This window comes from Dromaius novaehollandiae, chromosome Z, assembly GCF_036370855.1.
Source record: "Dromaius novaehollandiae isolate bDroNov1 chromosome Z, bDroNov1.hap1, whole genome shotgun sequence".
Lineage (NCBI taxonomy): Eukaryota > Metazoa > Chordata > Aves > Casuariiformes > Dromaiidae > Dromaius > Dromaius novaehollandiae.
The window spans coordinates 63,382,831-63,408,404 of NC_088132.1; the positions used below are offsets into that span (position 1 = coordinate 63,382,831).

At 38.4% G+C, this 25,574-nt stretch overlaps 1 protein-coding gene across 5 annotated transcripts in view; it reads left to right on the plus strand.

The window, feature by feature from the left end:
• The window catches only part of LOC135325140 (3',5'-cyclic-AMP phosphodiesterase 4D), a 604,546-nt gene that overhangs the window by 473,540 nt on the left and 105,432 nt on the right, over positions 1 to 25,574 (plus strand). For all 5 annotated transcript variants that reach the window (XM_064502789.1, XM_064502790.1, XM_064502791.1 and 2 more), the window contains 3 exons: positions 4,583 to 4,774; positions 19,457 to 19,493; positions 24,562 to 24,635. In XM_064502789.1, coding sequence (XP_064358859.1) covers positions 4,583 to 4,774; positions 19,457 to 19,493; positions 24,562 to 24,635 — 303 coding nt within the window. The remainder of the gene's footprint in view (positions 1 to 4,582; positions 4,775 to 19,456; positions 19,494 to 24,561; positions 24,636 to 25,574) is intronic.

Below are 25,574 nucleotides of genomic sequence, written 5' to 3' on the forward strand. Positions count from 1 at the left end.
TCCCTTTAATGTCCAAAATAGCTATATGTGATATTTTGTACATATTTTGATCTACTTTCTTCTTTTTAGCAACCTGGCAGAAATTAAGAGAGAATTACTTAAAGACTTAAAAGGAAGTCCGCAGAGGTTTTCTTTCATTGTACAAAGGAGTTAGGTGGTGTTACCAGTGAAGCAGTGCTTCTAAGATGTAGGGTCCGGGAGAACTAGAACTTTTGCTGTTTTTGCCACAGGTTCCCTGCATCACCTTAAGCAAATCATTAATAATTTTCCTAAAGGTCGCTTGTGATGTTATTGCTTCTTGTCCTAGTAGGAGCACAGGGAAGATCAGCCATGAATGTTTACACAAAACTCAGGAGAGTTCACCTTCTTTATGCCCATCTGGATGATAGGCAGTGGACAAGACATGGAAATACAATGGATAGCGAAAAAAGGAAAAAAGACTGAACCTTCATCTCATATCCTGTTTGTCATCATTGAACGCTGAACAAAGAAGGTTCTAAGGACTGACAGTAGGCAGTAATGTCATGAAACATTTTGTCAAAATGCACACACAAAAGGTGCTGAATTAGTACTGGCTTGTTTGAACCTTGGCACCTCTGGAGGTGCAAGTTCTTTGAACGTAGACAATTCTGTGGTGCGTTCTGTGCCAGACACTCCTGTCAAAAATAGTAACTTAGCTCTGCATATGTCATGCAAAGTGCCTAAAGGTAGCTGTACAACTCCAGTGGAAAATTCTCTAAGTGCTCATGTTCTGCCCGTGAAAAGGTGGCAAAACAGTTCTTGTGCCTTCAGTAGCAACTTCTATACTACTCCTTCCTTTCAAAAGAGTACCCTCCACCAAAAGTATAAGGAGGCAGAGGAACACACTAGGGAGAGAATAGCACAAAGATTCACTACGTTCAGTTTGTCAATGAACGTAAGTCTTTTAAATTCACAGCATGTTCCCAGCTGCAGCTCAAAACTTAACAGGAGTGGGAAGATAAATACGAAGCAACCACAACTGATCTTCTGCAATCTCTGCCCAGGAAAAATGAAGAGTCTGTCCCATTCTGTAACTTAAATTTTGAAGTTTTTCAGGGTATATACAAAGAACAGACAGACAACTTGGGTGAAAGTCTTCAATTCTTCATTCTGAATCTTTTTTCACTTGGTGCCGTGTGATCAGCAGCTCCAGTTCTTGCAGATAAGCCTTGTGATTCAAGCCATGTAGTGGAACAACACATTTTTCATTTAGTTTTGTGTAATCTTTTGTGTCTGAAAGTGTTGTTAGCAAATGTCTTAGTAACTAAGAGCTAAACAAAACACTTAACTGCTGTAGCATCTTACAAACTTTTTATATAAACATATGTATTTGGCAAGCCAGTGCTGTATTCACACTTCCCCTTTGACTGTAGCACTGAGCATTTTTTTTCTTGATAGATATTTACATGAAAGACATTTCAGTTGAACAGTATGAGCCAAATCCTAGCTGATACACCTGGATCCATTTTATTACTTTTGACACCCATCTAGTGGACATAATATAGTATCACAGGATAAAATTCCTGTCAAAACAGCTCTGTGCAAATCTTAGGCATGCTTGTTATCTAGCAGTACAGGTCACAGGGCCCCACACAACTGACAAATCTGCAGTTTTATCCAATGAACTTTTAAATTTTAAGCTTTTAAGAAAGAAAGTATTTTCGCATCTGACAATGAAATCATTCATTGAAACAGGCCATAGGTCCTCACTGGGAGAAATAAAACTGGTAACAGAATATTCGTATCATCTTCACAAAGGGTCGGTGAAAAAGAAAACCCCAAATCTGCAAACAAACCCACATGTTCCTTTAATCCAATAAAATACCATTTATTTAGTTGACTGATGAAGTCCACTGCTAAGAAAATCTATGTAAAAGAATATTCCTTACTCAGCGTTTTCCTGCTGTGAGACTGGCTTATCTTTCCCTTAATTTATTTCTCTAACACTCTAACTTTTGCATTAGAGCTTTCAGACAAGCTTATATGTATGTAAAATGATAGTGTCATTGCAGAAGTTAGTATTACTGCACAGAGGGGTAAAATAATCATCTTCTATTTGACCCAAAATTGTGTGAAAGATCTGCCCTCATTTGAAAAAAACACGCATGCTGTGTATTGTTTAGGATCTTGTGTTATCTTACAGCTGCTTGAGGAAAAACTTTTTTATTTAGATGCTTAAATAAGAGTGTAATAATTTTTGGATATGATGAGCTCATAAATGTTCCAAAAACTTCACAGACATTGTGAGTGTTCTGTGCTCCTGATATACTCAGGAAATCCAGCTTGAGGATATGCATTGCTAGTGAGTGAAAATAGCCACATTAAAAGTAATTGCAATATGTTTATTAACATATGGCAATATAAGCTGTAAAGGATGTTTTACTCTAATATTAATAATATCTAGCCCTTTCCAATATTTTTGTAAGTGGATCATAAAATACAGTTTTAGTTTCAAAACAATCCTGAAAAAGTTAAAGTTTTTATCACCATCCAATGGATAGAGAAACTGAAACCAGAGGTGCCTTGAGCTGTCCATGCTCACCCAGCAGACTAGTTGCAGAATGCTCATTAGCACAGATTAAGTTCAGCTAATTTGAGACAAATAATGTCTTGTAGTAGTAGGATATTTGAGGACACAGAAGTACTCAGGCATAATCAAAAGAAATCAAATTTAGGAAGAAGTGTATATATTGGGATTTATTTAAGTGAACTGTTCTGAAAGCATCTCTTCAAGTTGATTTGTTGAATTCTTTTTTTCTAAATAGTTTTTTGGAAAATAATTATTTTGCTTTCCTAAATTCACACTGTTTGTGAAAGGTGAGTACAGCATGAAGAGAGAGTCCTATGAAATCTAGCCTGAGTGCAGCAGAAAGCTTGAAATTCCATGTGTGTATACAAAGTAGCTGCTAAAATGATAAAAACAAAATATGGAACCAAGACTCACTCTCTGCCAGGCAGTGTGCATCTTTGTCAAGATAAGCACTATCTGTTTCATATATTTGTTCCTTTAAAAAAACCAAAAAAGCAATGGGAATGCTGTCACTTCAGTGAAACATTATGGTTGCTGACAGTACAAGCTCAGGTCAGTAGCAGTTAATAGCAAGAAACACGTTAGTCCAGATAGCAGCATGTACCTGCTAGGACACGTGCAAGGCTGAAGTCTAATCAACAGCTGATGTGTACCGAATCGTTTCTCTTCAACTGTCATTAGATATATTTGAAAACCAGTGGGTGTCCTTTATGTGAACACTCTTTTCCAAATGAGTACTGTTGATGAATTTGTTGCAAAAACATATTATGATACTAACATGTATCTATATTTAAAAGATTGTATGATGGATCCTCTGTTTGTCCCTCATTACTAAATGTTTTAGCATTATTTAAGTTCCTATATTAGTACTGCAAAGGAGCTAAACTAGTTATAAACCATGGTCTCATACACACCTTTTCTACTGTCCAACTGTGAAACTAAAATTGCTGTTTGCTTTTAGAGACATGACCAACCAAGGAAGGAAAAACTATCTTCCATTTCTGTCTGAATAAAATGTGCTCCATCCTATCAGATGCAGACATAATCTTGCTGATCCACACTTACTTACGTGACCTCTGAGATTGCGTACTGCAACTCATTAAATCTAGAAACGGAGCCACATGCTCCAAAAGGACTCCATATGGTACATACAGCAGCTATCAGGCTGCTAAGCAACACGGGTTGCCAAGAGCACATACTCTGGGCACTGTTCGCCCTGCGCTAGCTTCTGACTGATTACAGAGTCCCATTCAAGGTCTTTGCTCTGCTTTTCAAAGCACTTTGTGGAACTGTCAGGGACTACGCGAAAGACCTTCCCCCTCTCTCTTGCCCTCCTGCCCCAGCCTCTCATGACAGCAGTGTTCCCTAGGAACGGTACTGTTGTTTACCCCTCTATCAAATGCAATAGCCAGAAGAGCTACAGAAGTTACTCTGCTGGCAGTAACTGTAGAAGTCATTTCTTTGTTCTTGTTCTACAATAGCAACTATCTCTAATGCATACAAATGTGCACACACATCTGCACATTAATCATACTCCAGTATTTGATTCCTAATCATTGAGAAAAGACAAAATATGTTCTTAAAATGTTTGAGTAGTAATGAAATATTAGTGATGGGTAGCTGCTCAATAACTAAGCATGGGAGTGGGAAGCAGGTAATGAGGGTACCACATCAAGAGAGATGGGGCCTGGGAAAGAAGACAATGAAACATCGTGTTTCTTCAGGTTTAGAGCTCATAGACGCCCTGCATGCAGAGAAGCATGTAGCCCATATATTCCATATGTCTAATACTAGCTTTTTCCTTTCCCAAATTTCTTTTCCTTCAGACTTGTTCTTTTTGGTTATCAGTAATTATACAGTATATTTCTTATGCCCCTTGTTTTTGCCTTAGCAGTGGAATTGACTGGCTTTTGATTTTCCCATGTTTAACAGAAGCAATTACCTAGTGCTAACTTTGTCAGAAGTGTTCATTACTTTCAAAATTCATATGTCAATAGCATAAATCTTTTCATCCTTTTTTTTCTTTTGCAGTTTCGATGTAGACAATGGCACATCATCAGGACGAAGTCCCTTGGATCCCATGACAAGCCCTGGATCAGGGCTGATTCTTCAGGCAAACTTTGTCCATAGTCAACGTAGGGAGTCTTTCCTTTACCGGTCAGACAGTGACTATGACCTTTCTCCAAAGTCCATGTCCAGGAACTCCTCCATTGCCAGTGACATGTAAGTACTTTAAAAAATATTTTTAGCCCATGTTTTATCCTCTGCTATCATTGGGCTAACATTTTTCCAGCCACAAGAATTTTATTTTAAAAATCAAAGACAATAATCACTCATGCCATTCAAGTCATGGAAAATTGTTGTTTGTTAACTTGTTTAATCAAGCTCATATTTGTTTCTGCAGTTTTCTGAACATAACATCATGAGGGTGTACCTGATGTGTTTATGCACTGTATTAGCTTTGACAGAATAATCAAGACAATCAATATCGATGTACCAAAACACTAAAGAGACCTTTGATATCTTGGCTGTTAAGCTCTTTTCAATACAACCTATACAAACTCGATTTCTGCTTCTTAATATTAAGATTCCATTTCTTTGCACTAGGAATTTTTACAAAGTTTTTACAACAATCCCAGTTAATTTAGTATAAATCCTGCATAAGTAGTTGCAGATTGAAGCATTTAGGGATTTACTCATTTTCCCCAGTTTAAGTACAGCAATTGTTTTCAGCTTAACCACACGTTAAATTAAATTATATAATGCCCACTCCTAAGAAAGAGTATGCTTTTCCCTAAAATATATACTGTTTGATAATTCAGCAAATTAAGGAGGAGGTGGAAAAGTCTGTAAGATACCCTCACTTCAGTTTCTGTTGTCATAACAACTGTGGACAGCACAATAGCTGTTTGTTACAAAGACATATTTGCACCTTTGAAGTGTTTTTGAGGCTCTCAGAGCAAAGATTTAACAGCTAGCAGAAATGAGAAAATTCAAAAGAGGCAAAAATTATTTCAAATAGCTTTTCAACTAAGTGGAAAAATTTTAGTGAAAGGTTTTAGGGAAATTTTTCTATTCTCTCACTGCTGTTGACTATTCTTCTGTGATGTGTATATTTTCTGCTAGTGAATCAAACTTTGCAAGTATGTGTAGACTCTAAGTTGCATGAGTAGTGGCAGTCAGATGCAAATCTCTGTTTATTTGTAAGACTAAAAACATGTTAAATATTCTAGTTTCTAGTTTCAAGTTTCTAGTCACTTATAAGTAGTATAAATGAAGAATAGCTAAATATTTTCTTTGCTTATTCTGTTCCAAATGTCATTGCCAAGTATGTGTTTATGGTTTGGTTATAAACCACTAAAATAAATGACCAGGGTTGTGAAAGTCCCCTAGTGACCAAGGAAGTCAAAAGCATTAAAAATACAGCAGTAATATAAATGCTGTTTTTTGTAAAGAAGCAGAATATAACATCCTCTTTAAAAAAAGTCAGTACACAGGTCGAAGGAAAATATTTTTCATAATAACGAGTGACAATTCAACTGCTATTGAACTTGCGGTCATTATAACTGGGGATTCCTATTTTCAGCTTATGTATCATTTTCAGAAATGCTGATTAGTCAATCTATTAATAGCTTTTTTTCCTATTTAAGTATCAAGATAAGCAAAATTAATGCCTTTGCAGAGATTTTATGTAAGGTTCATACATCAGTTAAGCCCTGTAAATTTAAGTACTTTAGTAAGTTTGTGCCCAGTGTGAATGATTTTGGTTGAGACAAGATAAGCGAGAAACAGACCAATCCATTTTGCCTTGTAGTACAGAAAAATGCATTTCACTTGCAAATGGAGACCCTTAGTCTCCCTCTGACATTTAACCTTTCTTTAGATGTTCAGAAGTCAGGCTTTTAGTGTGACACCCATGTCAGGATACCATTTGGGAAGACCGTCACGTTCTGAGGGGCAATCCAGATCCCTGCTCTGCTTACATGAGTCATTTCAATTAAAAATTCGATTAGTGCTCCACCCTTGAACTCATAATGCACTTCTGCGTTTCCTAGAATTCTGGGTAATATTTCAGCACTTGGCAGTAAATTGGATAAACAATCTAATTACTGAAACACTGAGCACAGTTTCTTCTTTGGATACTTGTATCTACTCTTCCTTTCAAAATCTTCCTAAAACACATCTTTGTATTGAATTAAGTGGACTTCACACCTGGACAGATTTCCACAGTTTCCTGTCCTATATGAGCTGCTGCACTAGAAGGAACTAATCCTGCCACTGTTTAGGATGGAACACAACAGGAAATGTAAAGAGCAAGTTGTTTTAACTACAGGATATTAATCATATATCAGTAAATCTAACTCTAATAAGCTTGACTATATCATAGAAACAAAGAAAAGAAACACCAAGCAATGAAAGACAGGAAAATTTTAAAAAGAAAATAGCGAAGAACAAATAGAGAAAAAATATCACAAAGCTCTTTACATATGACTTCAAGGAGAAACTGAATGTGCTCATGGGAAAAACCCTACTTACGATATTAAATATAATCTCACTCAGGGTCAGGACTTTCCAAAAAGAGCTGGAAGCTAGAAGAGTAGTCAGGAAAAGTATCACATGCACATTTAGATCACTTTCAAATTGTCCTGTTTCTCTTTTGCGTGTATATACATGATTTATTCTAAGTATTGCATGTTTCTTATGTATGAGTAAAATATACTACAAAATATACACATCATTCAGGTAACGTAAATGAATTAATTCTGGAATCCCCTGATCCCTGAGTGCTTCAGTTCTCAACCTCAATATGTAACTTTATAAAGCAAAAGGCATACATCTTGTATTTGGAAGGAAACAAATGTATTGTTTCTAAAGTAACATAAATATTTCTGATAGTTTCAGTACTCATTAGTATAAATAGGGTGCTTACTGTAATACGTTCAATTTCAGTAGCAGCAGATGAAACAAAAAGTTCAAAATTAGTCAAATTTGAGGTGTCATGATCAAAGACAGCCAATAGATGGCAGTACTAAAGTATTAAATTCATTATTCTACCATTATTTTTTATTTGTAGCAAAGGACTGGAACTCCGTCAGGCTCAGTTCTTTGCAAATCCAGGTCAAAAGGATGGCCTCTACTGCACAAAAACTTAAAATTGAACTATAAGATAATAATCAAGAGATTAATACAGTCAGATACAATCCCCAGAAGAAGATATGGAGTCCTTATGCCCAAAGTAGTAGGCTAGCGAAAGGTCAGAGAGCAGCCGAAGGGTTCATTCAGTGAGTTGAAATAAAAGTAACAGAAACAAGTGCAGAGAAGGGGGAGGAGGAGAGTTTTTAAAATCAGAGATACTAAAACATACCGTACTGTGAGGAGCCAGAGTAGATGAGGGAAATAATAAAATACTGCAAGGCAGATAAGATGAGAGAAAGAGAAAGCTTGTGGGGCAAATGTGAGTGCACTGATGGCACTGAGGAAGGCAGAAGAAGGCAGCTGTAGGATAGGAAAGGAAAAGCAAATCAAAAGGAGTGGAGTCAGTAACATATTTTTTCAATCAGCTCTTGAAAGAAATAGCATGGTCCTAGAGAGAAGAAGAAATAGACTGAGGAGAAGATGTGCGAAGATTAAAAAAGAAAAGCCATACAAGGCTGTAAACCGGAGAGGCAGGTGGTTGCGATAGGAAGATACCAGGTCTAAGGCATAAAAGCACACTGGTGGTGTGAAGCCTGGCTGTGAGGTTTCCAGCAGAGACATGAGCATGTGAAGGTCAGAAGTGAAAACATGAGCAAGCCCATATGAGGAATTACAGGACAGGGTTTGTGATGAGAGAGAGAGGAAAGCATGTTTAAAGGGGAGGAGAATTAAGATAGTAGAGTTAAATAAAAAAGCCCACAACAACACAGTCACAACACAGAGAAAAGAAGGAAGAGAAGCCAGCTGAAAGATGAGAGAAATCATCAATGCTGTAGTGGAAGAAATATCTCATTTACATTTGAAAACATCAGTAAACCAGGGAGCTTTGAATGTGAATGTCTTGCAGAGGTGGCCTGACTACCTAAGGCTCGCCTGCTTACCACTGCGATTGCTGCCCAGAACATGCAAATCTAGGCAGAGGAGGCAGTAGTAATACATTTTATGCCGTTCAGTGCTAAGGGATCACTGGCTGGCTTAACCATGCATGAGATTTAATTTATAGAGAATCTCCACTTTACCAAAAATCAGTTTTCTAATCAGATTAAAAAATGGGTTCTTTAATGAAATCATTAATACTCTCATAAACTCTAGAAAGAAGCCAATAAGCAGTCCACTGGCTAGGGCAAAGCCTATGTTTTAACTACCACTTTAAAAGGAGAAAAGCATGGTCTCTATTCTCCAGGGACATTTTAGTATGGAAGAGTGTCTGAGCGCTACCATGTCCTCTTCTGATTGTATCTGGGAAACAATTATTTTCAACAAATCATGACAGTAAGCACTCCTGAAACCTACCTTTTTCACACTTCCCCAAGGTCACAGAACATGGTTTTGGGGCACCATTCAGTAAAAAGACATCCTGAGTTGTCCAACTGAACCTCACTCAGTAAAAAGGCAGCTGGCATGGGGAGTTTGGGGGGTTTCTTTGGAGAGATTCAGCACTGTTGCTGTGAAATATCAATATAAGCTGTAATTAGCAACATTACACAAAATTTGCTAATTTCTGTTTAACCTTGCTTCCTTCTTTTAAGCATCAGGACTCAGCCAGGGAACAGTGACATTAAGAGAACTGCAATGTCATTTGCCTGGTGATCTGCTAAATGGCCAAATGGCCATCAGTACCCCCAGTCCCCAGCCTGGCCTGCTGCTCTTTGGCCACTGCCTTCTGCAGGGAGCAGCATCTCTCTGCCACAGTCCCTGAGAAGTATCCAGAGGATCCAGTTTACTGCAGGATTTTTTTTTCTGTAACTACTATAACTATAACTATAACTATAATTCTGTGTCTGTCTCATGGGCATGCAGCTTTACAGATTACACTGTAACATATATATCTGTAAACCTTGGCTCCATGTTTACCAGAGAGAAAAAAAAAAAGGTCCTCTCTTTGAATAATAAATTTTAAATGTACTTTGGGACAAGGAAAGCCTCTGTAGTCTGATAGACATAGATAGATTTGGGACTGTTTTGCCAGGATTAATTATCCCCATTTTCAGTAGCTGGAGAAATAGTTGTGGGATTTTACATTTGTTTGAGGTTTTTCCCCAAAACAAAGCTAACATAATCTGTAATTTTGCAAATAATAGAGAAGAAAGAAAAACAGATTTTTTCTGGCTGCAAAAATGGCCTTAAATAAAGGGAAATTCCAAGATGGGGCGTTCCCTTATTTGTCACTGACTGACAGGTCTGGTCCTGACCTGAAGCTGCAAATGGACTGAAATATCCATTTAACTGGCATGTGGAACAACTCCCAGAGGAAGGGAATTTTTAAGGTGAACTCACATACACTTTTTCCAGTTCTAGATTGTTTGTTCTGTTAAAAAAAAAATGTATTGTATTCAATCTGGACTGGATTCATAAAGGGAAAAGTACTTAAAAATAATGACATACAAAGATGGCAAACCTGGACAGTTAAAAAGCTTCATCTGAGCCTTTAATACACCAATAAAATGAGGATCAATATTTTCATCCAGAACAGGAAGCCAAATTACTAGTGATAGAGCCTATTATTTTTTTCTGAGCCAGGAAGGCCTGGATGTATTTATAAAATACTCTGAGTATGCATCTGGAGTTAGGGAGAAAAAAAACCCTTTCCGTGAAAGAGGATCTGCAAAAAGTTCTGAACAAGATTCTGGGAGAAAAAACACATAGTTATTGAACAAATTAATCACACTGCAATTTAACAAATTAGAAGTAATTGTCTTTCATTTGAAATAAACTGCTGTTTAAACTTCTGTTCACAGAATTTGTGATAAAACTGTATGGAAGAGCTGAAAAGAGCCAGTTAAACTGTGAAGTCAAACCTTCTTTAAAAAAAGCTTTTGAGATGAAATATTTTCTATTTAATTTCAGTTTAGAAACAATTTCTAATGAAAAACTGTAATAAAGGTTGCTTGAGTCATCTATTTATTCATTGCAAAAAAAGCACTTATATGACTTTAGGAAAGATAGGCCAATATTTTGCTTCATTAGCTTTGGTTTTTGTTTTTAAGATCTTTTAAATTGAATAAGTCATCATGTTTCAGCTTAAATTAAGCTAAATAATTTAATTAGTAAATCACTTTTTTACAGTTATGAACAAAAATAATTTGAAAAAGACTACTGTGTCCTTTCCAGTTGCTAGGGACATTTTACAAATGCGGTCTAAACCACAGAACTCGGTAATAACCAGTTTGCTTAAATTTAAATAAGAAGTTTGAGTAAGCTTCATTTGTTGATCATGGACTCAGTTATTTTGTAAACAAAAAGAGAACATTTTCTCATTGACAAGGCTTTTTTTGATCAGCATTTTATTTCAGGAGACCCACAGGTGCTCTAAAATGTGCCCAAACAGGGTTGTTTATTCAGGGCTTTTTTGAGGAAATGCAAATTGATTTTATCTTACATTCAGACAACACAGCATCATCACTGGTGCTATATGTAATCATTAAAAGCTAATTGTTTTCCAGATAGAAATCTCTACCATAAAACACTCACTTCTTTGAAGATGTCAGGCTTTTGCTTCTTTTTTCCTTTTTTTTCTTGTGGAAATTATGGATGTTTGAAACAAAATGGGAAGACACTTACTGCTCCTGTGCTAACCCAGCAAAACTGAATTCCTAAACCTCTTCAGTCAAAGACAGCATGTTATTAATAACAGTACCAAAAAAGATTTGTAGCTGAGACTTCACATAAACCCTAAGGACGCTCATCTCCAGGCTTGCTATCCAGATCTACCGCCGCTGTAGCGGGAGGGAGGGGGCACGTGTGTGCTTCGCGTGCGCAGGCGTGTGCGCGCAGGAGCGAAGGCAGCGACGGCAGTGGTGTGGAGAAAGGCTGCTCTGAAAAGAGGGAGCTGGATGTTGTTGGGGAAACCTCTCAGACCGTGCTGCAGCTCAGTGACCACCTACATGCACAGGCTAAATTGATTTCACAGCGCAGAAGAACATTACTTCTTGTTTCATACCCTAGGGCACAAACAACTTTCTGTATGTTTGCGATGACGCTAATTTTGTGTTAACTGTGGAGTTCCTTCTCTAAAAATGGGGAGGCAGAAATTCTTAGGTGTTTTGCTCATTTCTCTTGAAGCCTTCTTGTTTCTTCCTATATACAGACATGTAGGGGCCCTTGAATCTGGTTAGGGGACCCCCTGTCCTGACCCGTGAACCTGCGACAGCCTTTCTGCGACTGGCTGGCAGCAAGCTCCCCCGGCGCAGGAAGTCACCTTGCGCCAGGGCTGCGCTCAACAGCTCTGCTCTGTTTTCTCTCACAGAGGAAATGTTTCAGCCTTTGTCAGAAAGAGATTCACATGGAAAGTCATGTGTTCTTATTCCTATGAAACAACACACTTCTCAACACTTAAATATATGGAGGAGGGACAAGCATGCAACCAACTGACTGCTGTTTAAAAGCAGTTCAAGCTAGCATGTTTTATTTTCATTTGCAACAAGCTAAGAGCTTACATGTGTCAGTTAATGCAATTAAAACTGATGAATGGTAACTCATTGAGCTGCACTAACTTGATTACTTCCAGTCATGTGTGCCCACCCAAAGATTAATTTCCTCTAACCTGAGCAGAAAACAAACCTGTCCCGTAGTCACTGATGCTTGCTGATTTTGCAGCCTTGCTTAGGGCTAGATGGTGATTCCTGTTGTATGACAGTCCAGCCACAGCACTGCTGAATTGGCCTGGACTCTTTTGGTTGAGTTCAGCTCTTTTCTGGATCACATCCCATCACCACACCATTCTGGCTTAATCCAGTCCCTCCTTCAACCCACAAACCAAACTTCTGCACTGCAGTAGCTCCTTTTCCCCGCCATCACCCCAGTGAACACCAGGCAGGCTGCCTTCTGATTTTAGAAAGAAAACCACGTGCACTAGTGAAGCACATTGGCAAGTCCATGCTCTGTCTTTCCTTAGGCGTGAATACTTCTCTCTCAGACTTAATGCAAGCCAGTTTCTCAGAGCTGTCCACAGTACTTCTCTCACCCACACGGCTGATACGCTATGGTAGGGTTAAAGCACTGAAGCTTGATGGCTGTTTGGGACAATGTGGTACAGTTAATTTCTTGAGTTGTCCTATGGTCTTGTGCATCATGCTAGCATCCTTCTGCAGATGGCCAGGTAGATCAGTAACTAGATGGTTTCCTCAGGCAGGCTACACAAGTTAGAGGTTAGAGTGCAGTGTCTGTGGAAGATGTTTAAGCTTCCTGAGCAATACCTCTTCAACTCTTCCAAAGGCACTACGATACTCTCATGGGAGATGGAAGAAGTCCGATAGCATTATAATACCAAATTAGCACCAAATTATAACGGATGGGAGAAAATAGTAATACTTACAATTTTTGAGTTAGGCAGCTGATTTTGATTGTAGTACTTTCAGCAGGCACCCAAATGACACTCAGCCAATTTCCCTATTGGTTCTGAAAAAAACCTGCTTCTTTCAGTGAAATGCAAATCACTGACAACCCACTGACTACCTGAGAAAAGCTGAAAGCCAGTTTCTGTCACGCTCTAGGATGTGAGGTGATGTCTCAGTGCACAGGGCACTGGGATATGCCTCTTATCTGCAGTCTGTCTTAGCTTTTGGAGGCAGGCCTGTGTCTCATCTCACACTAGAACTAGAAAATAACTTGAATAAACTAACAATAAACTAACTTGAAGCACTATGATTTCTGAAGCAGCAAGTACCATGCACCAACCCAGGCAATCCCGGATTCTCCAAATACAGATGACAGGAAAGTGCAGGCTGCATGGAGCAGCCAGGCACCTCTCCTCCTGCTCTCTGTCCTTTGACAGACAGGTTCTGTTGGCTAGTATTATTACACAATGTTTCCATTACTAAATCATAGTGCAATTTGGAATCAGATTTCATTGCTGCTAAAATCTGAATCTGAGCAACGCACATATTTTCAGCACGTCTAATCCATATGTTTCTTGTATGATTATTTGGCTTCTCCTATAAAATGGGCCAGAAAAAAAAAAAAAAAACACTAGCAAATAGGGTGAACAATGGGCTTGCATGAGTGTGTGCACAGCAAAATATGAATGTCTCATCTAAGTTGTGTTTATAGCTTGCTATTGGATAGTCTGTCTGAATCTGCCCTATATAAAGAAATGGGTGGATGTCATGTTTAATCCAAATTTAGAAGTTTACACTGAAAAAAGGGGCTGCGATAGATTTTCTGATTCAAACAGAAGGGCACTTTCATGTTGGTATTCTTTCACATTTTGTGCATTTTTGTGTGTGGACAGCATGGATTTTCCCTTGCTTTTGTTATATTTGATATGTTGCAATAAAAAAAAAAAAAAAAAAAAAAAAAAAAGATTGCCAGAATGGAACTCTGTAAAAAAGGAGTCAGTTCTTGTCACGATGTGACAATAGCCTTAGCCCTTTGCTACAGAGCACAGTGCAGGGTTGCCAGACAGCCCTGTCCCCTCGGGCTTTTCAAAGTCTGTTGGCAGCTTTATTCTTTCAAACAGGCTATGTCCCGAATCTGTAGCCAGAGAATCCAATGCAGAGTATGCCAGCTGGCTTTAGAGACTGACAGACATTCTGAGCCAATACTTATCCTAGGGAGATAAGTGAATTTTTCATTCAAATGGAGTGGGTAAACCAGCATGATCATGCTTCAAAATGGTACAGAGGGTCAAGATTCTTTACACTACCGTCATAATACGTTATATAAATTGTATGAAGATTAACCAGCTCTGAAAATTCTTGTTTGCTGTCTGAGACTAGAACATGTTGATTGGAAAATCTTAACAAGTGCTGTCATGTCCTTCCTAGCTGTGTGGTACACTTTCTGAAAGTGCTCAGAAGGACTTCCTTCAAGTCCTGTCCCCACTGTGCTCTCCAGTGACTCTTTCAGATTCTGTGGCATAGTGATACCAGTGCTAAAGACTGAGTATGCTGATCAGTAACTATAACTTTGCCTTTATGGCACTTGTTATTTCAGTTTTTATCCTGAAAAGGAAAGCTGTACCTTAATAACCTTTTTTCAACTTACAGAAAACTTGCCAGGGAGAACTGGGCATTGTGAGGAAGCGCTTCTCCATTGCCTTGTTTTTTTGAAGAGCATGTCAAAAAATAATTTTATTTTGACCCTATCTTGTGTCAAGTTGATCTAAATATGTTTTGTACATTTGCCCCCTCTATTTAAACTGTGCTTTCGTTATCCTGTTTATGCTTCACATCTACAGTATGAGTCCTCAAAATCACTCACCTGGTGTTCTTCATATTGTGTGTCTAGAAAGTAGTAACTTGAGTTCACTATGTCTTTTATGAAGATAAATCTTAGTCAGGCTCTTCCCGGCAAGCTCCACATTGGCAAATGCAGACTCTCACATTTCTAGTGGTCTCTAAGTTCTGGGACACATCCCCTTAATGGATATCTTGAGCTTTTTCAAATCACATTCAAAAAAATAAGTATTTTTTTAACTGTATCCTGGCAGGTCTGCAGAATGTCTCTCTTGCGAATCTGTTTATTAAATGATTAAATTAAATTATCCCAACTTAATTAAGAAATAAATCTTATGCAGTCACCCTGTCTATCCCTGTGCCTGCTTCTCCCTCTGTCCATGCATATATCTCTAAGTTCCTCTTTAGTGGGGGTAAAGTTAATTACCTTCCTATAATTGGGATAGGAGAGACAAATTAATGCCACTCTTGAGGAAAGAAAGGCAAAATTTTTATACTTTGTATTTGGCAACACTCAGCTGAGCATGTACATCTAGCTTTTGATTTAGCATAGCACTGTTATGCCTTCTCTGGGGTGGAGACCATCATAGGTGATACGGGGAGAGGTCAGCTATGTCCCGTAGGAAAGGTTAAGAAACAAAAACCAGAAATCTGCCGAAGACGAGGCTTCATCACTTTAATTTGGCAAATAACTTGCAGTGCTTTATTTACTCTTTGGTCTACTGTTGGATATTTGGTCTAAGTTGTATGAAACACTGATTCATCTCATGAGTACTGTTATGTGCTTTAACAGTATTTTTCGATGGTGGTGAATTTACATTGTTTTACATTTTTCAACCAGGTGAAAGTTATTCTGCTTTCAGTTCTGGCTTTCCTTTGAAAAATGAACAGACAAACAAATATGCCCAGCATTCTAGTTAACTGAGTCTTCCTAATGGTTATCACAACAATTTCTTCTAACCTTAAAGGTTAACAGCTCTGTCTATATTTAGAAGCTTGTGCTATATTGTACGGGGTTTACACTCCCTCTTGCTGCTTCTGTATAGAGATGTGTGGCACTATCCTGTCCAGAATTCAGACAGAATCATCTATCGGCTTCCATAGCACCTGAAAAGAAAATAGCAGGGCACTCATACCTTGTAGTGTTTTAATACACTGCAGTACACGGTGGATCAATAACACTTAGATTAAATCATATGTTCTCGCACTTGTATACAAAAAATAACTTCAGTCTGCTTTCTTGAAATCTGTCACAGAACAATGTTTTTATGTTTAAATATTGTTTTGGATGAACACAACGGAACAGAACTTCATTCATTCCCCATTTACAGGTTGTGATAGACTAAATGGCTGCTACTGTTGCCTGCCCAAGAAGCAGCAGTGAATCACTTCATATTACAGGTGCTTTAGACATTTCTGCTCCCTTTTTGAACAGCCTCATCTTTTCCAGATTTCCTGACCCAATGTGGATTAAAGATTACTCACCACACTATGCAATTGCTCTTCTGTCCAAGTGGGTCTGGCACTTGTTAGACTACTTTGTGAAAGCTTTGGATATCTGTACTTTCAGCATTCCGCTTTTACCAAAATAATGACAATTCCTTCATTCTTGACAGAAGGGGCATCTGAAATGTGAAGATTAAATCTCAAATTGGTTTCAGTGTATTAAATTAATACTTAATAATGTTTCCTCTAAAAAAGAACAAGACACAGTATTTTCCAGCATTCCACAATGAAATGCAAGAGCTCAAATAGACCGAGGTTTGAAAATTAGAGGAGTGGAGTGATCCCGTTTTATGAAAAAAACTCCAGGGCAGAAGGCCCAGAAACACATACTTGGTACCTCTCTGAATTGCCTTAGCATTTACTCCTCCAAGGAGTGGAGAAGATTTAGGGTGGATCTTATCCATGTGTATAAATGCCTGATGGGGGTGCGTAAAGAGGCTGGGGTCAGACTATTTTCAGTGGTGCCCAGTGACAGGACGAGAGGCATCGGGCACAAACTGAAACAGAGGAAGCTCCATCTGAACATGAGGAAAAACTACTTTACTGTGAGGGTGACTGAGCACTGGAACAGGTTGCCCAGAGAGGTTGTGGAGTCTCCATCCTTGGAGATGCTCAAAAGCCATCTGGACAGGGCAGCCTGCTCTAGGCGATGCTGCTTGAGCAGGGGGTTTGGATCAAATGATCTTCAAAGGTCCCTTCCAACTCCAACTATTCTGTGATTCTGCAAAATGACTAAAGCAGGAGCCCTTGCTTTACATAGCCGTGCCTCTTTACAGTGTCAAAAAGATAACTGTAGAGAAAATGGAGATCCAGACTGATAAACAAATAGTAAAAATATTTTTTTAAAAAGGAAGAAATGAACAGATTTTACTGAGAAATAGGTAAGCTGACTGCTTCAGCAGCAGTGGAGAAAAATCTCTTCCCCTGCTGATGGGAGGGGTGTGAAGGAAATTTTCCTCCTTGGCTGACTGAGGAAATCCTTGTTGTCCGGATGCTTCATTAAATTGTGATCTTGAGACACTTTCTGAGAAACTAAAGAAAAAATCAAGGTCTAAGGCATTTCCTGATATTTTCATGACTCAACAGAAATATGAATAGCTATTAAGCCCAACTGGTCATTAACTCCCCTGTTATTGCCCTGGGCTGATCATGTCTGTAATAACCAATTGGATTTGGTTTCATTAGACAATTAAAGCCTCTGAGTTCCTCCCGTGGTGCCATGTTTCTTCTAGTTTGGTGTGGCGATCAGGCTTACGCTCTTTCTGCTCAGTCTGGGACTGTGTTTACGCCTGAAGCAACAGCTTTTCCAACCACTCCTGCAAAGACCTTGTTTAAAGTGCCGACCTCTTCCACAGGGTCTGTAAAAATCTAATTCTCTATTTCAACTAATAGGAACAAGAGAGATAGCCATAAAAACAGCTATGGAGATATTAAGTGTCATGATCATTTTTAATATTGGGGAGTTTTGTTTCATCCTTATGCACTTTTTGGTTCTATTTACTGTTTTTTTATAGGTTATTGTAATACCTGCAAAAAAAATACTATCATCTTGTGGGCACTGTGTAAATTGTAAGAATGATTTTGTAGCAATTAGATCAACTGATTTGTCAGTCAAACTTCTCCATTTATCAGAAAGCTTTCTTGTGATCAGATTTTTATCGATTTGAAAATCTTTTGTTAAATACTCCTATTTTATGCTTAAAACTTTAAAGAATATGAAAATAGCTCAAAAGCAGTGGTAATTTCTGATGAATTATTTCAGATGTGAAAGCTCATCATGGTAAACCCACTGCAGAAAAAATAAGAGAATGGAGTCATAGGAGATTTTGGTTTGGGGAATTTTCATTTTGATTATTGTCTCATTGTCTTATTTTGATTGTTGTCAGTGGTAAGTGAAAACTCTCAACGTTTTGCTTGCTCCCATGGTCTCCCGCGAGTCTCTAAGAGAGGCCTCATTCCATATGCCCAGTGTTACCTATGTTATTCATAAGCTCAACAGCAGCTCAGTCTATTTCTATTTACAAGATTATATTTTTTGAAAACTGTTTGAAGTGACAGCTTGCCAGATTCTGCGCATCTGTTACGGGCATTCACCCCAGCACTTTATCGGCAGCCACCATTTCACGAACATTTCAGAGGAGGATGAGTATCTATGTGTACTTCAGTCTCCCATCTTTTTCTTCCTGTGGTTGCTCAGTGTTCCTGTAGCACAAGCTGTGACTACACATGGTACTTTGTGTGTAACTTTAATATTTTATTTATGAAGTGAGTGGGAATTACTTCACAATATAAGGCAATTTATTCTTACAAGTTTTTCAGTGCAGAAGAGTTGAAATCCCTCTTCTCCTTCCTCCCTTCTCCACTAAGGCACGTCATCCCAGTAGCTGGTTCCTACGTCACCAGTGTGGTGTGGGTGAGGTTGCCACAGCAACAGCACACACTAGGTAGCCCCCCCTATAACTACAGATGTGTGAGTCAGTTTAAAAGTTTTACTAGGTTTTTATTAGTCTGTGATGCAGGGCCCAGTCATATGCAGTTACTAGTCTGTCCCGTGCTCACAGATGATCTATTAGTAACCCTCAAAGTAATCATTCTTAGTATTAGCAGCACTGCACCCTGCCAGTGAAAACAATTCTGGATCCTTCCAACCTTCAAGGCAAACATGGTTATTTCTTATGCTAAAGACATTCCAGTTAATTCCAGACAAGCTAAAAAGAAAAGGGGAGGGGGAGCCTTTGGGATGAACTCTCCACAGGTCTGTCCTGCTTGTTTGTCTGCCCAACAGGCGCTGTAGAAACTGACTGGTTCATCAGTCATCCCATGGCCATGTCAGGCCATTGAACAATAAGTATCTCGAGCTTTAGTTTTCAAAAAAAATCTTTAAAGCACCTGTACTGAATAACTGTTGAAGAAAAAACTAGACTTAACTGTGGTGAATTGTAAAACCTAATTTTATTTCTAATTAAAGCAGCAGCAGTGATAAAAGTTTTCAGTCAAATCTAACTTACAACTTTGCTCCTTTTTTCAGACATGGAGATGACTTGATTGTGACACCATTTGCTCAGGTAGGCACAATTTTGCTATATTTCTCACATAATCTTGCGAGTTAAAGGTCTAAAAGGCCAAACCAGTTGTTTTCCACTGTTGTTAATATACATGCTTGCTTTAAATGGGAAAAAAACCCTATATAAAAAGTAATAATCTTCCCGCTCTGTTACCTATACTTCTCATTTCATTATTGCTCTTTGATTATCTGAAAAGTTGCAAAAGCAGCAGGATCTTGAGACTAGTCACCTTTCGACTACTGTAGCAGATATAGTGGTACTATGTACTGATGAAAACAAATCTGTTTTCTGTTATTCTATTGCTGTTTATAATCATGGTTTCTCCTTCTGGACATCTTTTACCTATTCAATTCAAGGTAATTTTTATAAGAAATATGAGTTTTATACAGAATGCTTATGCTCTTTCACAAAGCCAAATCTATTAATTTGATTTTTCCATTCAGCTTCTGGGTTCTATAAAATACCAACTCAAAATTTTGTATAACTTGTATAGAAACTCCCCAATTTTTAGCAAAAGAGCTGTCTTGTCATATATGAAAAGTTAACACTGATATTCCTTGTACTCGTATTAATAGTTTTTTCCCCTGTAGTAGATAGGAATGAAAGTTAATTCAGCCTAACTAGAGAAAAAAAATCAGGAAGCTGTATGTGATTTAAGGGATTGAAAAGGAGGAGAAAGGTTCAGACATGCAACAGTCTGAAATAGGAATACAGTGACCACCTGAAGTTCGAATACGCAAGTTGCTTTAGCCCAATGCTCAAAATACACAAAATGAATATTCATTTAATAGTTTATTATATACTTAATTCTGTTGTAAACAAACAGATGTAGTGGTTATAAGACACTGGGTCACATCCTTAATATGAAGTTTAGCTTCATTTTCTTATAAGCAGAGAAAAGATTAAGCCTGAGCCTTTTCTGAGAATACTTTAAGACCTGTCAAATGATAAACATACTTCAACAATACAGAAAGAGAAGAAATTATAGCAAAAACAGGAGAAAAAAAAGAAAGTTCCACTTCTGGGCTCTATTAGTTCCTCAGAAAACATGAAAGCTCTAACTCATAAGCACAGAAATTATAGAAATCCTATGGCAGTCACACAATCTAATAATATTTACTTTAGCTGAGTTTATACTTATCTCCATCTAGCTTTTATCACAAATTATACTATATAGATAAGTCAGGTTACAGTGTTCCTCAGAAAACAACAAATACTGCACCACATTTACTGATTTTTTTTCCTGAGACAAAACACCCTACTTGCTTTAAATAGGGTTTGGTATGTCTATGGACATAGATGGATGTGCTTCTGCAATTAGAGCAGGAGCAGTTGGACATTATTGCTACTTGAACCAAGGTGTCATAATTGATTACTTGAACACTTGTACGCTGTTTCAGTGCAAAACACTGGTAGCAGTAGTTTAAATCAACCTGTTTTCCTTTGCACTGAACAGGAGTAAGAGCACTTGCAAGAGGAGTTATCACATGGCACATTCCCCCCCCCCCCCCCCCCCCAAAAGGAGAATTGAAATGCAGTTGAGAGATTGGGGGAAGTGCCTAACTGGGGGAAGTGGCATCTGATTATGCTCTTAGGAAAAAATAGCCCTTATCTAAAAATGATTTATATAAGCAAAATCCCATCTCCTTTTGGAGCCTGCTCACAGACTACAACTCCAGATAAGCACAGGGCCCATCCCGCAGAGTTACTTTAGCAGTATCAGGGCCTCGCTGCGGACTTCAGCGATTGAACCTCACATGCTAGTATAATGCATACACATCATATAAAACACCCTTTTAATTTCTTCTTAATAAGAGCAGTGTTTCCTCACGTAGATTCATTTTTGTTTTGCAAACAGCTAAGGCACTGTTTTAACCAGTTTGGGAGTTCCTAGTGACACTAGGTCATGGCATGTGGATCACATTCTATTTATTTCAAAACGTCTTTATTTTCTTCACTCATGCAGAAGGCTTGTTTCATATGATTGTGAGCCACCTGGTGGTAATAGTTCAATTTTTAGCATTTCAATTACCATTCAGTGTATCACCGTATCAGCATGGTAGCCCAGTTGCATACTATGTTACTGGGGGCAATGTGGAATGCTATGTCCCTCACATAGCATCTGGCCCCAAACAGACAAGACAATTTACTACTTTTAACAGAAATGGGATTCAGTAGACTAAATAAAAATCTATCACAAGGATATTATTAGTTGCACTTCCCTATACTATAATGTAAACCAGCTGCTGTAATTCTTAGAATTTTATTTTTCAAAAGAATATAGTTTGAATGATGTGAAATTTAAGAACCACATGTAGTTTTTTAACTTCAAAATGGTCGACTATTTTAATCCACTTATGATTGTTCACATATAACTTGATTTTGAAATTAATATTATTTACTTAGGGATTAAAACCTAATTTGTAGGTTGCTTTTTTGCTCATAGATCTAACCCTGGAAACATTAAGCACAAGTGGAACCTCTGTGCTCAGAGAAATTGTCACTTAAAGCAAACTATAATGCAAAAGTGGAAGTGAAAATATTATTATATATACCGATGCTTAAATATTATAGATGCACAAATAATTGGTCTTATATTCAATAAATCAAGCTGTTTAACACCAGAATTCACTGCAACCAATGTCCAAAGTTTTTGTTGTCACTCTTATGTTCATTGCTGTGTATGTGGAGACCCCTTGCACTTGGAGAAAGTGCCAAGGTATGCCTGTAGTATGCTAAAGCAGCTGGAACGCTGGGCAGATGCTGGCCATTTTACCCCTTGTCCAAGGAAACAGCTATCTAACCTGCAAGAAGAAAAAAATGGAGGCACATGCATGTTACACAGTCAAGTCTCCTTATTCTGGAATAACAGAGATTCATAATGACTCGGACAGTGGAAAAATCTGAACCATGTCAATAGTGACATGAACTAAGCAGAGACACCCTAGCATCTCTTCAGGGGCCCAAGTTTGGGTCTAGCTAAGCTTATGAAGCTTCAATTCATAACTGGCCCCGAGCAGTCTTGCAGCTCTGCACACTTCTGTCTCCAGTGCTCCAAGTTCTGAGTGTTATATTATTTCAGTTGTAATGTGAACCTCAACTAGGTTCACGTTTTCACATGGCATTGTGCCTAGCCTATTAACCCTGCTGAAACTCAGCACAGCGCAGCGGATACAGAGACGTTCATTCTGGTCCAGCAGAGGCAGAGCTAACAAGCATAGCTGTATCTGAGATGACTCACTGAGGAGTCACTTTGCTGTATTTGTATGTGCTCCCAGTTCTCAGTGCACCTGAATATACAGCCAGGTTGAGCCCAACAGGGCTTACTGAGTAGGAACTTGCCACCAGAAAAATGGACTACATTTTTTCATGGCCCAAGGCAGCTCTGGGAGCCACGTAGATGTGTTTGTGTGTGCAGTGCTACCTCTAATAACCACAGCACATACAAGCAGTCTCAGCATTCTGGCACAGGTAGATCAGAATCCAGGCAGACTGACCAAAGAGAACTGAAAACTGACTGCAGTCAATAAAATGTACGTCTTTCCCTAATATGCCCAACCTTTTTACTTTTATCCTTTCTCTCCCACTTTTAGCTCATGCTTTCCTTTTAAAATATTTTCATATTTCTTTCCTCAGTATTTTAGCAGTTTCTATTGTCACCTCTTTTATGAACACCAGCATCTCCAGCCATCTTTTGTTCACTTCATGCCATGTTCCCATCTATGTATATCCATCATCTAGATACAATATTTGTTAGTGTCATAATATCCTGGGAATGCAAATTTGATAGCATATGTAATTACTTTTATTTAGGGCTAAATGTAAAATACATGAGTTTGCCTCCTTGTCCTTATCTTTTTAAAGAAAAACATAATGAAATGAGTATTCCCTAACTAAGCAACAAATTTATTATCTTAACCCATCTGGGAATTGCCCACAGTAACTTGGACACTGCTAATCATGATTCTCTCCTGAATATTTTCTGTCTGTTACAAGCTTTTGTTAAGTCCTTCATGTGTCTCCAGCCTCCTACCCCCTTGCGTCCTCACATATAAATGTGAGGGACTGTGGAGAGAGAGTTGTATCCTCCTTGTCTCAGATCTCAGGAGCCCAAATTCCCATTCCCAGCTTTGTCGGTCTCTAAATTCCTAGTGTGGGTTCACTAGGGAACCAGACCAGTCTGGGCTGAGAAACAACCATGAGCAACTACCACGGGGACACATCAGCGATTAGTTTTGCTGCCTCCTCTTATTCCCAGTCAGGTTCTAAATAATTAATGGTTCCCTCTCTGGCATAGCTGAACAGCTGCTCTCTAGTCACATGGATGTGTCGTATTACCCTTATGTGGTACAAAATCTGATGTCTTTATCCAGCCTCCATCTTTGGAGACTGCATAAGCCACTTACAACAAGAAGACACTCTGCTATTGCCTCCTCTAGCTGCTGCCTTGCACGGGAGGAAGGCCAGGCAGGAGTACTTAGTTTATATTACCTTTTTCAATGGGCAGATCTTGCAAGAGTCCTCAGACACTTCCCACCTGCCCAGGTGATACCTTCTTCTTACTCTGGCCGCCTGTCCAAAGTGCCCAAAGGAATGCAGCGCCTTAAAGGAGCCACTTTTACTTTTCCTGCCAGGCTAGACAATGTCATTGCTTTTGTCCTTTGAGGTTTGTGGGGGCTGGGCTGCAAATGGAAAATTCTCTGATCATTTCTTATGTATGAAGCAATAGGCTTGAATGGGCTATTATCTTCCAGACATGAATGCTTTTATGGTCATTTTAGAGAACTAAGTAGTATTCTGTGAAAAACTTTCCTCCTCTTCAAGTAAGGCTCTTTAAACAAATAGCGAGTTGTTTATGAGGAAGAAGAAAGAAATAAACGATTGCCCTTGTATTACAGACATGCTATTGTTAAATAATGGTCAAAGGCCACAGACATTAAACCAGTCCTGGAAACCTGTTACAGTTGTCTTGCAATGTCCTTTCCTTTTGCTGCCAGCACAGTGGAGTGGAGATAAATCCGTCTTACCTGCGTAGATATTCAGAATGCAACCGTTCTGTTTGTTCCAGGTGCTGGCCAGCCTGCGTACTGTACGGAATAACTTTGCTGCATTAACCAACTTACAAGATCGGGCACCCAGCAAGTGAGTGTCAATTTTTTGAGACTAAACTTTTGCAGTGGTACTTTTTAAATTTTGAAACTAAGAATTATGAGATTAGATGTTGCAAATGTCAGTCTGTGTCACTAAACTTGTATAAATCATGTGATGGCTAATGATTTTATTAATCCTTTCAAACCATTATACTTGGTAGCTGAGACAACAGCCCCATCACCTACTAATTGCTCCTGTATTTCTGTCTATGCGTAAATTTGGAGTGTTTTTCATGGATCGTCCATGTTTTTCAGTAAATTAGTCATATGTCAAAGATCATTCAAAGATGACCATTCAGGCAAAGAGGCTGAGTCCTATAAATGAACCCAAGTGAGTGGACAGCTACCCTCACTGTGAGCTACCTCCATGATGTAAACCTAGAACTCTGCCTAATCCATCCAAGATACTAGGCATCCTACATATCCACAGCAGTGCATAATTATCCATGAGACATAATAAATATGATCTTTCTCCAATCATGTTACAGCATCATAATATCAATTATTAACGTAATAATTGTTTTCCATACAAGACAGAATGGTAAGTCTTTAAGGCTTACAAAAACTTTTACAGAGATTTGCAAAATAATTGGAGTAAACTGTACATGGAGTCTAAGTTTCCTGTAATGACATTTTATGGAAGAAGCATCATTTTTATAGCATACCTCTTATATACTTATTATGTTTTTCTATATTATATTAAAACAATTAACTATGAATTTTAAGAATTCAAATTCAGGTAGTCCACAGGTAAGTTTAATCCTTTTGTATATATTGTAAAACCACAGCATTATATTGGGAAGTATCTGCTGCCAAAGATCGTTCTGTTCTCTTGAAAGGGATTATTTAAAGGCGCTTTAAGTGCTACTTAATGTTAGTTAAACTGGCAGCTTTTGTAGTGGAATAATTTCCCTCACCAAAATTGTGCATC